Source organism: Sturnira hondurensis, unplaced genomic scaffold (assembly GCF_014824575.4).
Source record: "Sturnira hondurensis isolate 20B ecotype Veracruz unplaced genomic scaffold, ASM1482457v3 Scaffold0004271, whole genome shotgun sequence".
Lineage (NCBI taxonomy): Eukaryota > Metazoa > Chordata > Mammalia > Chiroptera > Phyllostomidae > Sturnira > Sturnira hondurensis.
Genome location: NW_028076902.1, coordinates 1,470,952 through 1,484,064, shown reverse-complemented (window position 1 = coordinate 1,484,064; position 13,113 = coordinate 1,470,952). Strand labels below are relative to the sequence as shown.

The window sequence follows — 13,113 nt, the reverse complement described above, 5'->3', positions numbered from 1 at the left end:
ACCACACTTTTCTTTTTATACAGTACAAGCCCCAAATAACAAAAATTAGAGATTCAAAGGGCAGTCTAGAACTCACCATTATACTTTCATACTTGTGTAGATATTAAGTATAAAATAATGTTTGCACAAAGGAGTTTTGTAGTTATTTACTTTAAAGTTACAGTACTTAAAAACTCCTTGATAATAAATAGCTTGAATGTTTCAAGACCTGCTTCCAAGCATGACCTAAGGGTGAGCTTGTTTCAGGCTGTGAGGATGGATTAGGGCACCTTGGAGCCCCAGATGTTCTGTTCTACAATTCCAGTGTCATCAGCAGGCAGCCTGCCAATCAAAACTCATCAATCTTCCTCTGCAAGTATTTTAACATGGAGTCCATCCCCTGGGCGGAGCCCCAGATTTTCTTCAGCACTTCACACTCCCTCTCATTGGCCTGCTCCAACTCCATCTTCATGTTACAGCGCACAAGCGCTTTGGATTCCTCAAGCACCTGGACCAAACGACATGCAGTTAGTGAGCGGGATGTCTGCCTGGAAGCACTGGCTCCTTTTCACCCAAGTTTATGAATAATGGCCTATTTAAAAAAACTACCACACATTTTTCACAATATATATCAAGTACAGTATATGTATGAAATATATTTCACACTAGATACCAGATAAAGTCTCAACTTGAGAGCGGTTGGAAAGCTATTTCGAAAGACAGTTGTGCTATCTACACCCTGCCCCACGCAGAGCCTGGACTGCACACCAGCACTCGGGATGCTCTAGGAAACTCTGAGAATGGTGCTGAGGGAATTTCCCTAGCAAAATGTAACCTTGATAATGAGAGTTGTTCATATGTTCATGTGCTAGCTTGGAGCAGTGACTTCCAATATTTTTCATCTCATGACAAACATACACTAATTAATAAAATTCTGTGGCACACCAGAAAATGTATTTTTTTTTTCCAATCTGGATGGGGTGGGGTGGGGCGGGCAGGTATAATTTTGGTTTGGTCACACAACAGCCAACCCAGTGGTGGCTCTTGTCATTTTTTAATTGGACAGTCTAAGGAAACAGGGGTCAGTGCCCCTGACTACGTAGTCAGGTATTGTTTGTTTTAAATTCTTGTAGCAATCAATGTGCCTGCTGCGGCACACTGGTTGAAAATCGCTGGCTTAGCTCAGCCAGAGGTGAGTTAAGGTCAGTTAATATCAAATGATATTTTGCCGTATAATTTGTCAGTACAATTTTGTTAGAAGATTAAATATCATCCAGAGTATTTATTTAAAAAAAAAAGAAGAAAATTAGGTTCACTGTGGGGGGTGGGGCCTGGTATAAGTATATGGAAGAACTTGGAAGACAGTAGGAACTCTATATAAATGTTTTCTGTTGATTTTTACAGGGTATTTTTAAATTACTCAATTTGAAATTGAAATGCTTTCCTTTAATTCTTGGGCATTTGCAAAGGGATGACAAGATAAGTAGATCTGAAGTAGCGGCATCCATTATGTCTCCCACTAGTATTTCCCATGAAGTTGGCTGTGCAGTGAGCAAATGTGGAGTGTTCAGGAAAATACTGGGAAATGTGTGAGCTCTCTGGAGGCAAAGGTCATGGTTTAAAAAAAAGTCACACATGTAACAGAATGAATTTGACGTACAACTGGATTGCACGAGGCAAGCTCCTTAATGCGAACCATGACTTCCTGGGTGAAGGTCCCGGGCCAGAACACCTGCGAGACCAGGCCTTTCCCGCATGCCTCCTGTGCTGTCAGCTTACGGCCACTGAGCAACATCTCATTTGCCTGAAAGGAAACAGAGTTGATACCAATATGAAATGTGAGGGGGAGGCAGGTGGAGAAGATCCAACCCAGAAATTCACCCCTTGAAACTTCAAACTTAGGATGGGCATTTGAACATGCCAGCCCTGGTAGCAACTCCCTGCATACCCCTCCAGGGTTGCACCCAAAGTGCACCTATATCTAGAATCTGTGCACTGAGAATAAGCCTGGCAAGGGGCAATCAACCACATGAATGGGAAGTAACAAATGGACCAATGATTTCGAAAAAAATGTAAAAGGCATTATATTTTATGATGTAATACAGGATCAAAGAGACAAGCAACAAATCTAATTAGAAAAGATTTTTTTTGTTGAAGTTACTGGCATATTTCTCTGTCTGCCTCCAACTCCCAACATGTGAACTCATTTATTACACGAAACAGTTTCCTGGCAAACTGAGGCATAAGCAAAGCTAGAAAATTTTCAACTTTAAGGGATTTGAACCAGTCACAGAACTACTATACAACATCAGAGCAGAAAGACAATGTTCTAAAGGCAACGAATGTCCTGCTATAGTGTAACTTGGAAGGCCACATTTTGTTGCTTAGACGTTAAAATAAGAAACTATCCAGGGCCTAAAGGCACCGCACATGACCACTATCGTAGTCTGTTTAGGAGGGTCTGACTATAGGTTCTTCACATGACTCAATGGAGGACGTTAACAATTTTTTGGTGTTTAAAATATATAAAATACATATATGCAGTTGACTTTAGCTTTGTGTTGGGCTGTGCCACACTTTTGAGGTTTTGACACGTCTATCGATTTTAAATCATTCCAAAGCCAGATTCACGGATGCTGAAATGAGGAGAAAAGGGGAGAATATGAAACTGACAAAGAAACTCTGCACTCATAATGTTGAGTTTCCTATCTTACATGGTTAACCTTCCTGAAAATTCTCAGTCAACATGGTACCTGTGCACTTTCTGTACATGCATCTAGACAGCTAGCTGCATGCGAAGTGCACAGCTTAGAGAACACACAAGAGCTTGCGAAGCAGGCTCGCCGCCTTTTCAGCACAAGCAGAAATGGAAAACTGGGTCCTCAGAAGTAGTAGTGGGAAGATCCTAACACTCACAACACACTTTAGTACCGAAGCGAAGCCTGTTAGTCATTAAGATAGTTCTTCCAAAGGCAGATCCAAAAGCAATGAAAAAGGTAACCGGACTGCCCGATGAAATGACTTGGTGGGAAGTGCTTTATGGTGACATGGTGACAGAGAACTTTTACTTCCTCGTTTGCATTTTTTTTTACTATGAACACACAGTAAATACAGCACCAAGTGTATCACTTAGGTTGAGAGTCTAAGTGTGTTCTCAAGAGAAACCTGAACTACAAGGTCTTAGCTTGGATGAAAGCAAGCATCCTTCCTGTATTTCTTCTCCAGTGCCTCCATGGGTCCCTCTGTTTTTTCTCAGTCAATTCTTTGTATTTTTTTGGGGGGGGGGGGATGACACAGAGGTCAATTTATAGTCCCACATCTATTCTCTTCTCTCCTCTCTTTCATTCCCTTTTCTTGATTCTTTCAGGCCTGGTGCTAGCCAGCTGTGGCTGGCAGCCAACCAGTATAATCTTGTCCTCCAGTCCCTCGAACTGTCCTCACCACCAATCTCCCTCCTTTTAGAACCAAGCTAACTCCCAATTTACTATAACTGAAGACTCTTTCCCTACTCAGCTTTATGTATCTCAGATGGCTGGATGTGCAGGATATTTCTGAACATACCCAAAAGTATGAATGGTGGGACTAACTTAAGGTTGTTAATGTTTTCTCACATAAATACTGGAAATGAGTTGGTTTAAAGTATAGTTATCAAGTAAAACCATTAGTAAAAATTTAAAAATTCCCTTGGTAAGATCAGTAGGATTAAATACACTGAAACTGAATGGGCATGTTCTCATACACTTAATTTCCAGTAGTTTTAAAATGAGAGGTTTCAAACTTCTTTCTAAACAGATTTGCAAACATGTCATTGAGAAATCTTATCAGCTGCCATTTTATTCCAAGACAGCCAACTGAACAAGGGACTACATGTAGACAACCCACAAAAACACCCAATGTGATCAAAATTGTCCAACTGTTTTTTAAGAAGTTACAGTGTAACTATGCAGACAAATGACAAATGCCAAAGGCAAGTTCAGCTAAAAAGATCACATTAATAAGTGTGGTGAGGAAACCTAACCTGCATGGGTAGGAGGAATCAGGAGGCTTCAAATCTCAAGGAGGCAGATTGGCAATGGCTCTGCCACTTACCCTCTCAGAGCCCCCCACCGTAAACTCAGAGAAAGGATCACAGGACTGAGAGCTGCCAGGCTTACAAGTGGCAGGCTCCTGAGTGGTCCTTGAGACAGGACTATGACTTTGCAGTGTCTAGCTCAGAGTGGGAATTCTATAAATGGTTACTGGGTGCAAGGTGGACTCAACTGTAGATTATACTAACTCATTTACATAGCTTATGACTGCAGCTTAGCTTCAAAATTTCCCTGCAAGAAGAGGATAGTTTTCCCTATAAGTTCTTTTCATCCTGGTAACGACCCATTTAGCTTATCCTCCTGCAGTTTTGTACGTAGCAAGTGAGAAAAACCAAACCAAACTTCAATCTTGCCTTAGGCTACTGAAATGCACATACTCATGGAAACCTGATGGAAAGAACTGCATCATTTAGGCAGTCACTTTCAACAAGAACTGTCACAATACAACTCACCTCAACAATGTCTATTCATATTTTGTATAAAGATATGAGATTTCAGTCAGATACTCTAACCAAAAAGTGCAGAATTTACACTATTTGACATTTAGTCTCTGCGCCAGCTTTAGCGCAGGATTTCTCAAACTGGGCACTAAAGACATTCTGGCAGGGTAAAGACACTTTAGTGCGGAGGATGTCCTGTGAGTTGCAGGGTGTTAGCAGAATCCTTGACATCGACCCACTAGCATCTCCTCTGTTGTGACACTGCCATCTCTAGACATTGCCACGTGCTCTCTAGAGGTGAAGGACAGGGCCAATTGCCCTGGTTAAGAACTGATGCTCCAATGGTACCAAGAATTCACAAAGAGAAATAATTATTAGGAAACAATCTATTTTATAATAATTACTCAAACCTAAAAGCAATTTTCTTGATAACGACTCTTTACCACCAGATTCAGGTACTGGTAGGGGTGTGCAGTGCAGTGAAAACAACAAGACAGACAACCTAGATGTGTCCACACTTCACCTATAAAAAATATAGACCACCCAGGGTGAACACAGATATGTCACTCAGACCCCATAGCCCAGGAAGTACTTGCTGCCCAGCAGCCAGGCCCTTCTTGGGGCTTCTGTATCCAATGGTTGAAGTGAAGGCACCTAGCACAATTGTGATGGACACTTAATAGGTCAGATTCCCTCCACCCCCCATGGACTCAGCTAAGGCTTTATCAGATGTTGGGAACTGCTCTACCTGGTTTCAAGAGTTGTAACTGCCCCCCATGGCTAAGGCTGAGTGAGTGACTTCTGGAATGTGAGTCACTAAGGAGACAAAGCTTGTCTCTGGCAGCAGGGCTGCTTCTGCTTCATCCCCTGCCCCCAATGGTTGGTTGGTTAGTCCATGATGAGTACGACTCCTCAGAGAGAGGGGCAACCTAAGCCAGACACAATCACCTAGGAGGCCATCAAGGAAGGACTTGGGGGGCTGCAATAAAGAGGGAGTGATGGACCCTTGCCCCTCAGCTATTCTGACATAGCCTGAGTCCCCATTTCCATCTGGGAGAAGTGCTTCCTGGCTCTAATCCATTTAAGCCTAAAAACCTATGATGGGGAAGGCGGTGCAGCCCCTTGCCAGCTAGGGCAAGAGTGGGATTCCTAGGGCTAGAGTGAGATCCGGGGTGATTGGGCACAAGAAAGAATTCCTAAACGTCCTGTGAAGCATGCTTTGCTAAGAGTGCTTTCACTCATATGATAAGGGTCCGAGCAGGAAATGAGTATGTCTCCTAAAGTTTTTGCAACCCCATTTGCTGACTAACACTGACTCAGATTAAGCCCTCAGATTTCTTTGAAATGTTATCTATTGTTTGATTCTTGCTGCTTGACATTGATTGATGAGCTTTACCTGTATTCCTGTGTATTACAACCCAATAAAAGCTGTTGAGGAAGGTGCTCTTGGTCTTTCTCCTGTGAGAGATAGACCACCTTTCCTCCCAAGCAGATCACGTCTTGGTAGTTTCATTTTCATCCGTGGCGGACTTGGGGACTTGTGGGCAATGTTGCCCCCACAATCAGAGCTGCAAGATAGCTCACCTTCATTTTCTACCCAATCCTGCGTCCTCTCTGCCCTGCCACAGAGGCTGACACCTAATCCATGTCCTGCTTGCTACAATCTACCCGACATCTGCTTCTGTAGAAATTGCTGATTCAGCTACTGCTGTGGCTATGCATGAGGCCTTCCAGTAGCAGACACCAATGCCAAGCTACCTGCATAATAACATTCCTGAGACCAGCCCATTGAGCACAAGTTGACTGCCTGCACAGGAACACACAATTACCCTAGGTTTGGGTCTGCATTCATGCCTGCAGGTCTCCAGGAAGCCCCACCGGACCACTGGCATGGGATGCCACAGAGCACACCACCAGACAGACCAGAAGACTCCCCCCACAGCAAAGAAGGTACAAGGGTGGACCATGACCACAAGGTCCTCTGGCAGAGTCACATCCAACACCCGCTGAAGCTGCTTTCCTGACCAAGTACTGAGATGACTGAAGATATGAGTAGAGCACCGGCTGGTGGGTACAATCCATGGGGATGGGCACTGTCTTCCTATTCACGGTACACACAGTGCTAAGACCTTGATATTGTACCATACCCACAACAGGAAGATGACACAGGCCTGGGAAACAAGGTGTGGAAGCAGGGGTGGCCACACTTACCAATAATCTACTTACTGAGGGACATTGTATTTCCTCTCCTTGCATCTCTGGGCTTTGCTGTCCCAGAGGGGGCATATTTGGCCAGTGGACACAGCAAGGGTCCCAATGAACTTAAAATAATCACTGCCTGAGCACTTGGTGTCTCTGAGCCCAGGGCCACCAGGCAGGAAGGAGATTTGTGGAATCCTGGAACCTACCAGGAGCTTCTCTCCTCCCATGCCGACTCCAGCTCAGCAGGACACAATGACCAGGCTTCTGGCCTCTTAGGTACCAGTGTCTTACCACTAGGGCAGCTACTGAGGCCAGCACAGGTGGTGAGTGGGGGCTGTCTAAAACAGGAGAAGATGGGGTGAAGGTGAGGGAGGACGACATCAGCTATGGCAAGGCGGCCCCAGTTTGGCACATTAAATCCTCTCTTCTTTTACATTTACTTTGAACTCTCTGTTTCAGGAGTAACTTTAGAGTTACTGAAAAATTACAAAAGCAGTACAGAGTTTTCTTGGCAACCTATCACCCAGCTCTCCCTTAACATTTAACAACGTGTATCACATTTTACAGTGCTCAAAACCATAATTCCCATCAATACAATACTACGAAGCAAGCTACAAACCCTGCACAAATGTTGCCAGTTTTCCCACTGCTGTCCTTTCTCTGACGCAAGGTCCCAGGTAGGCACCCTGCACGGAGTTGTCAAGTCACCTTAGTCCCCACAGTCTGTTACAGTTCTTCAGTCTTTGAGCGAATTCTCTGACCCTGGCACTTCAGAAAGGTTCACCTCAGTATCCATAGACTGGGCCACAACCCAGGCTTGCCTGGCACTCCTGAGGTGAGACCGAGGCGATTCACCTCTGGCAGGACTCCACCAGAATGATGCCATGTCCTTCTCAGGGCAGCACATGAGAACAAACCTTGAGCGATAGGTCTTATTTCTGGTCAACTTCAATCACTAATAAGGTGGTGCCTTCAGGCTTCTTCACTTGAAAGTCACTTTTCTCCATCGTAAGTAATGAGAGGATGAAAATATCCTTTTTCTTATCGAAACTTTAACATCCAGGTAGTTCTTGCCTGCAACAGTAGTCACTGTCTAACCCTCCTCCTCTAAGTCTCCCCTAGGAAGAGTGGCCTGTAGAACCTGGAGGAGCTGCCCTGAGACAGTATGAAGAGGCAGATCCAAAGGGACAAGGGGTGGACACAAGGATGTTCTGCTGATAACCACTGCAAAGGTGGTCCTGCTGCCCCAGCTGCTGGTAGTGTCATCAACAGACAGCTGTTAGCTCCTGTGGGGACTCCTCTTCTGCAGAGGAGCCACTGATCCACCGACACAATGCTCTTCTCCAACAGCCCACACTCAGTGACGATGGACATAAAGGCATCAGCTATTATGGCCTACTATGGGGCAACTACTCATACCACCTATGCCCTGGAGCCCCCATGAGGTGGCTGGAGCTTTGTCAGGCCACCCTCGCAGTTCGACTTCTCCCCTATCCAGCCCTAACTCTTCCCTGTCCCTTCAACAGGTGTTAGTTACCTAACAGTCTTCATACATGCCAAACTGTACTTTAGTATCTGCTTCTGGTGACATTATAGAAATACCTCAGATATTGGGGATTTGGTTCCAGACCATCACAATAAAGCAAACATCTCAATAAAGAGATTCACACACCACAGGATTATGGTTCGATTCCCAGTCAGGGCACATGCCTGGGATGCAGGCCAGTTCCCAGCAGGAGACTCCCAAGAGGCAACCATACATTGATATTTCTCTCCTTCTCTCCTTCCCTTTCCCTCAAAAGATAAATAAATAAAATCTAAAAAAAAGATTCACACAAATTTTTTGGTTTCCCAATGCACATAAAAATTATGTTTATCCTATACTGTAGTCTATTTAAAGTGTGCAATAGCGTATGTCTAAAAAAAACCAAAACAATGTACATATCTTAATTTAAAAACATTTTATTGAAAAAAGAAAAAAATGCTAATCATCATCTGAGTCTTCAGCAAGCCATTAACTTTTTGTTGGTGGAGGATTTTGTCTAAACGTTGATGGGTGCTGACTGGTCAGGGTGGTGGTTGCTGAAGACTGTGGCAATTTCTCAAGACAAGAATGATGTTTTTCACGGAAGACTGACTGTTCTGTTCATAAACAAATCAATTTCTCCGTAGCATGCAATGCTATTTAATAGCATTTTATCCACTGCTGAACCTCTTTCAAAATTGGAGAAAATCTCAAACTCTGCTGCTGCTTTACCAAACCATGTTCACGTGATATTCTAAATTCTTTGTTGTCATTTCAACAATCTTAACAGCATCATCACCAAAAGTATATTTCATCTCAGGAAACCACTTTCTTTGCTTATCCATAAGAGCAACTCCTCACCCGTTCACGTTTTGTCAGGAGACTGCAGCAGTTCAGGCCCATCTTCAGACTCCACTTGTGGTTCTCTTGCTATTTGCACATCTGTAGTTACTTCCTCCACTGAAGTCTTGAAACCCCTCAAAGTCATTCAGTCAACTTCTCCCAAATCCCTATTAATACAAATATTTTGACCTCCTCCCCTGAATCATTACTGTTTTTAATGGCATTTAGAATGGTGAATCCTTTCCAGAAGGTTTCAATTTTCTTTGCATGGTTGCTATGCAGCCTTATAAAATGTATTTCTTAAATAATAAGTAAGACCTGAAACCCAAAATTACACCTTAGTCCTTGGGCTGTAGAATGGTGTTAGCAAACATGAAACAACATTAACTTTGTTGTACATCTCCATCAGAGATTTTGGTTGACAAAGTACACTGTCAATAAGCAAATAATTTTAAAAGGAAAAAAATTTTTAAGCAGTAGGTCTCCACAGTGGGCTTGACGTATTCAGTAAACCATGTTGTAAAAAGTGGTATCTTCTAAGCTTTGTTGTTCCATTTATACGGTACAGATTGAGCAAATACAGTGTAATTATTAAGGTCCCAAGGATTTTTTTGGAATGGCAAATGAACACTGGCTTTAACTGAAAGTCACAGCTGCCTTAGCCCTTAACAAGAGAGTCAGCTTGTACTTTGAAGCCAGGCACTGACTTCTGTAGCTATGAAAGCCTTAGATGGCATCTTCCTCCAATATAAGGCTGTTTCATCTACAATGAGAATCTGTTGCTTGGTGTAGTTGCCTTCATTAGCCTTCTTAGCTAGATCTTCTGGATAACTTCCTACAGCTTCTGAATCAGCACTTGTTGCTTCGCCTTGTACTTTCATATTGTGGATAGAAACTTCATGAACCAACCCCTCTCCTAGCTTCAAACTTTTCTTCTGCAGCTTCCTCTCCTCTCTCAGCCTCCATGAAACTGAAGAGAGTTAGGACTTTGCCCTGGATGGGGCTTCAGCTTAAAGGAATGTTACGGCTGGAGTGATCTTTTTTATCCAGAATCCACTAAACTTCCTATGCATTGGTAGTAAGTATACTTTGATTTTTTATCATATGTTCACTGAAGAGGCACTTTTAAAATTTCCTTCTAGAACTTTTCATCTGCATTCACAACTTGGCCATCTGGTGGAAGAGACCTGGGCTTTCAACATGCCTTGCTCACTAAGCTTAATAATTTTTATCTTCTGATTTAAAGTAAGACACGTGACTCTTCCTTTCACTTAAAAGAGTAGCTTTTAGGTAAAAAAAAAAACACTTTTCAAGTGCAAACTCTGTTGTACGGGTTATAAACTGGGTATTCACTAACAGTGGATATCAGTGTTAACTATGCAGATATAGATTCCTCAATGAATAAGGTCCTTCTCTAGGACATGATGTATATAGTGCCAATAAATGTTCTATGAATATGAAAATCTTGTGTGATTTCATGAATTAAGAATGTAAGTTAATGAACAAGAACTGAATTACAAGTACATTTGATGAAAAGTCCCCACAGAATGATACCCTATATATATTTAAAAAACCACTAACCAAACTAGATTTCTTCAGGAAGTTTTCTAGAATTATTTTTGAAAAAAGAGGTACTCACAGATGCTCCTCCCATAATCTTGGGAAACATAACGGTGGAACAGCCATCTGGACTCTGTCCGAAGGTAGTATAGGGTGTTTGAAACCAAGCCTTTTCATTGGCCCAAACCACATCACAAAGAGGCAATATGGATGCTCCTAGTCCAATGGCTGGGCCATTTACTGCTACAATAATAGGCTTCTTAAACTGAATGAAAGTATTCACGAAGTTTCTAAAATGAAAAATAAATGGGGAATTACTTAAAATATTACGTAGTTGAGCAACAAAAAAAATACACTGTTACAGAATTCTATTTACCAAGATGAAAACTCTGTGGAAATCATTTTGAGTTGAGATTTGGTGAAGGCCTTCCCTGTGTGTCATATAAAGGCTTAACAATACACTGGCTGCCACATAAGTGGTTGTTGCCACAGGACTTGTGAGAAGATCACAGGTAATATACAGCTAGAGGCTGCTCTTGTATCTGCAGTGGGGCTCTATGACCAATATGTCTTTTTCCTCAGCCTTCCTTCCTTAAAGACATAAGAAGCCCAACAAACACCAGGAGCTTCAGAAGACCAATCTAGTAGCTCTTTCAGAGAAAACCTGGCACAGGGCATATTATTAACAGTGCTCAGTGTTGAACAAAGACTAGAGGATTGGGGTCAGGAACTATGGGGTTAGGATCTGAACTTGTTTCGTGATTTTAGACAGCCCATGGGTTATTTGGAAACAACAGATATTTCCTGAATTTATAGAGAACTAGAATGCACTCGGGGATGTAAAGACAAGAAGCTTACAGGCTGGTTTAAAATACGAGATTCAAACAAGAGCAGAAATTGCAGATACCACTTTTATATCCCACTGTGTGCTGCAGAATACAACTACAGAAGGGCTTCGAAGGAGAGCAAGACTGAGGGTAGGGTGGCCTTCGCAGAGGATATGGATTTTTGTAAAACTGAGCCAAGACAAATCTATGTTTAGATTTGTTTTAGGATTCTGGGTTGCTTTTTAATTTAGGCTAGATTGGTGCTACCTCATACTGGGAATGTGCATTTTCTATCCACCACCAGAATCCCATTTTATGCTCAGAGGTTACTTTCAGTTTTGCTTTAACATGTTGAAGAAAAGGAAAAATACACACCAAAATAAATACCAAATAATTCCTTTGAGGCAGACTGAATTCTAGACTGGAATCACAGAATTCTAAATTCTATCTTTGGTACCAAAAGTAACAATCTGGGTGCTCTCTACCATCCAGAAATTTAAAAGCTAGAGCAATCTGTTCAGACTATCTCTGAAAACCAGGATTTGCCATCTTAATGGCACCCTCCCACCCCCATCCCCACCCCCACATTTGCTTTTATGGAGGAGGCAGTTGCAGGATGGTGGTGGTGTGTCACAGGTGAAAGGAAGGACTGCAAAAATCTGACAGTTTGCAAACCTAGCTCCAGGATCTGTTCTCAATGGAGCCCATAGCCATAGACCTCAGCTTGGCCCTGGAAGTCCACCAAGGTTTGCTGGAGCTTTATATTTAGGGAAAATAAACTCATGTGAAGGAATGAATTGCACTAAGACTTTCTAAATGAGAGAGTCTGAGGTATTGGTAGAAAGATCACAGTAGCTTTTAATGATACAAAGAGAGGCATACAACCTTTTAAATAGGGCCTTGGAATAATTGTCAAAAACCTACAAAGATACCTCAGTTTTACCAGCTTTTGAGGATTTGGGGTCAGTACACATGTTGGAAATATATTTTCTCTACTTAAGTTACTGATGACTTTGATAAGAAAAATGCTGAATTAATCTTCACAATATAAGATACATTTTCAAAGCATGTCTCTCTATTTTCATTTGCCTCATATAAAACATCTGGAAACTATAGATGGGATGGCTGATTAACATGGAAAAAATAATCAAAACAGTGTAATAAGTGTGACAAAGAAATGGTAAAAGGAATTAATTATGCCATGTGGCAGTGTTTTCCCTCATTTTAAATGTTTGAATAAAAGAAAAAAGTTTACTTCTAAAATAGATATTGCAAAATCAAAGCTTGTATTTTTAACAAGCTGGAAAAATATTTATGAAGCTGTGTTCTTTCTTCCCTCCATCTAAATGATTCTATTTTAATTTTTCTTGGAATGATAGCTTAATCTGAAAGCATCACTGTTTCTGAGAAGGGTATGAGTCAGCCAGCGCCCTCTGGAGTGAAGGCCATTTGCCCTTTCCAGAGAACACAATCTGGCCATTCTGGAGTGTGAGCTCTGACATGCCAGAAATGAGCATGGTCCAAAGAAAACTGGTTGTGTTTAAGCACAAAACAAAACAAAACAAAACTTTATAAAAATGGTTTTTTGTTTAGTATAAACTTCCCAGAGTCAAAGCTTAGTCAGGTGTGCTCTAAGAAGCCACCTCACT

The 13,113-nt window shown here is 42.1% G+C and overlaps 1 protein-coding gene across 2 annotated transcripts in view; it reads right to left on the bottom strand.

Moving 5' to 3' along the window:
- Positions 1-227: 227 nt before the first annotated feature.
- Positions 228-13,113, bottom strand: part of CDYL (chromodomain Y like) — a 130,363-nt gene continuing 117,477 nt past the window's right edge. For both annotated transcript variants that reach the window (XM_037045353.1, XM_037045354.1), the window contains exons 5-7: positions 10,717-10,927; positions 1,640-1,783; positions 228-487 (exon numbers count right to left, since the gene is read on the bottom strand). In XM_037045353.1, coding sequence (XP_036901248.1) covers positions 329-487; positions 1,640-1,783; positions 10,717-10,927 — 514 coding nt within the window. In that variant the 3' untranslated portion in view covers positions 228-328. The remainder of the gene's footprint in view (positions 488-1,639; positions 1,784-10,716; positions 10,928-13,113) is intronic.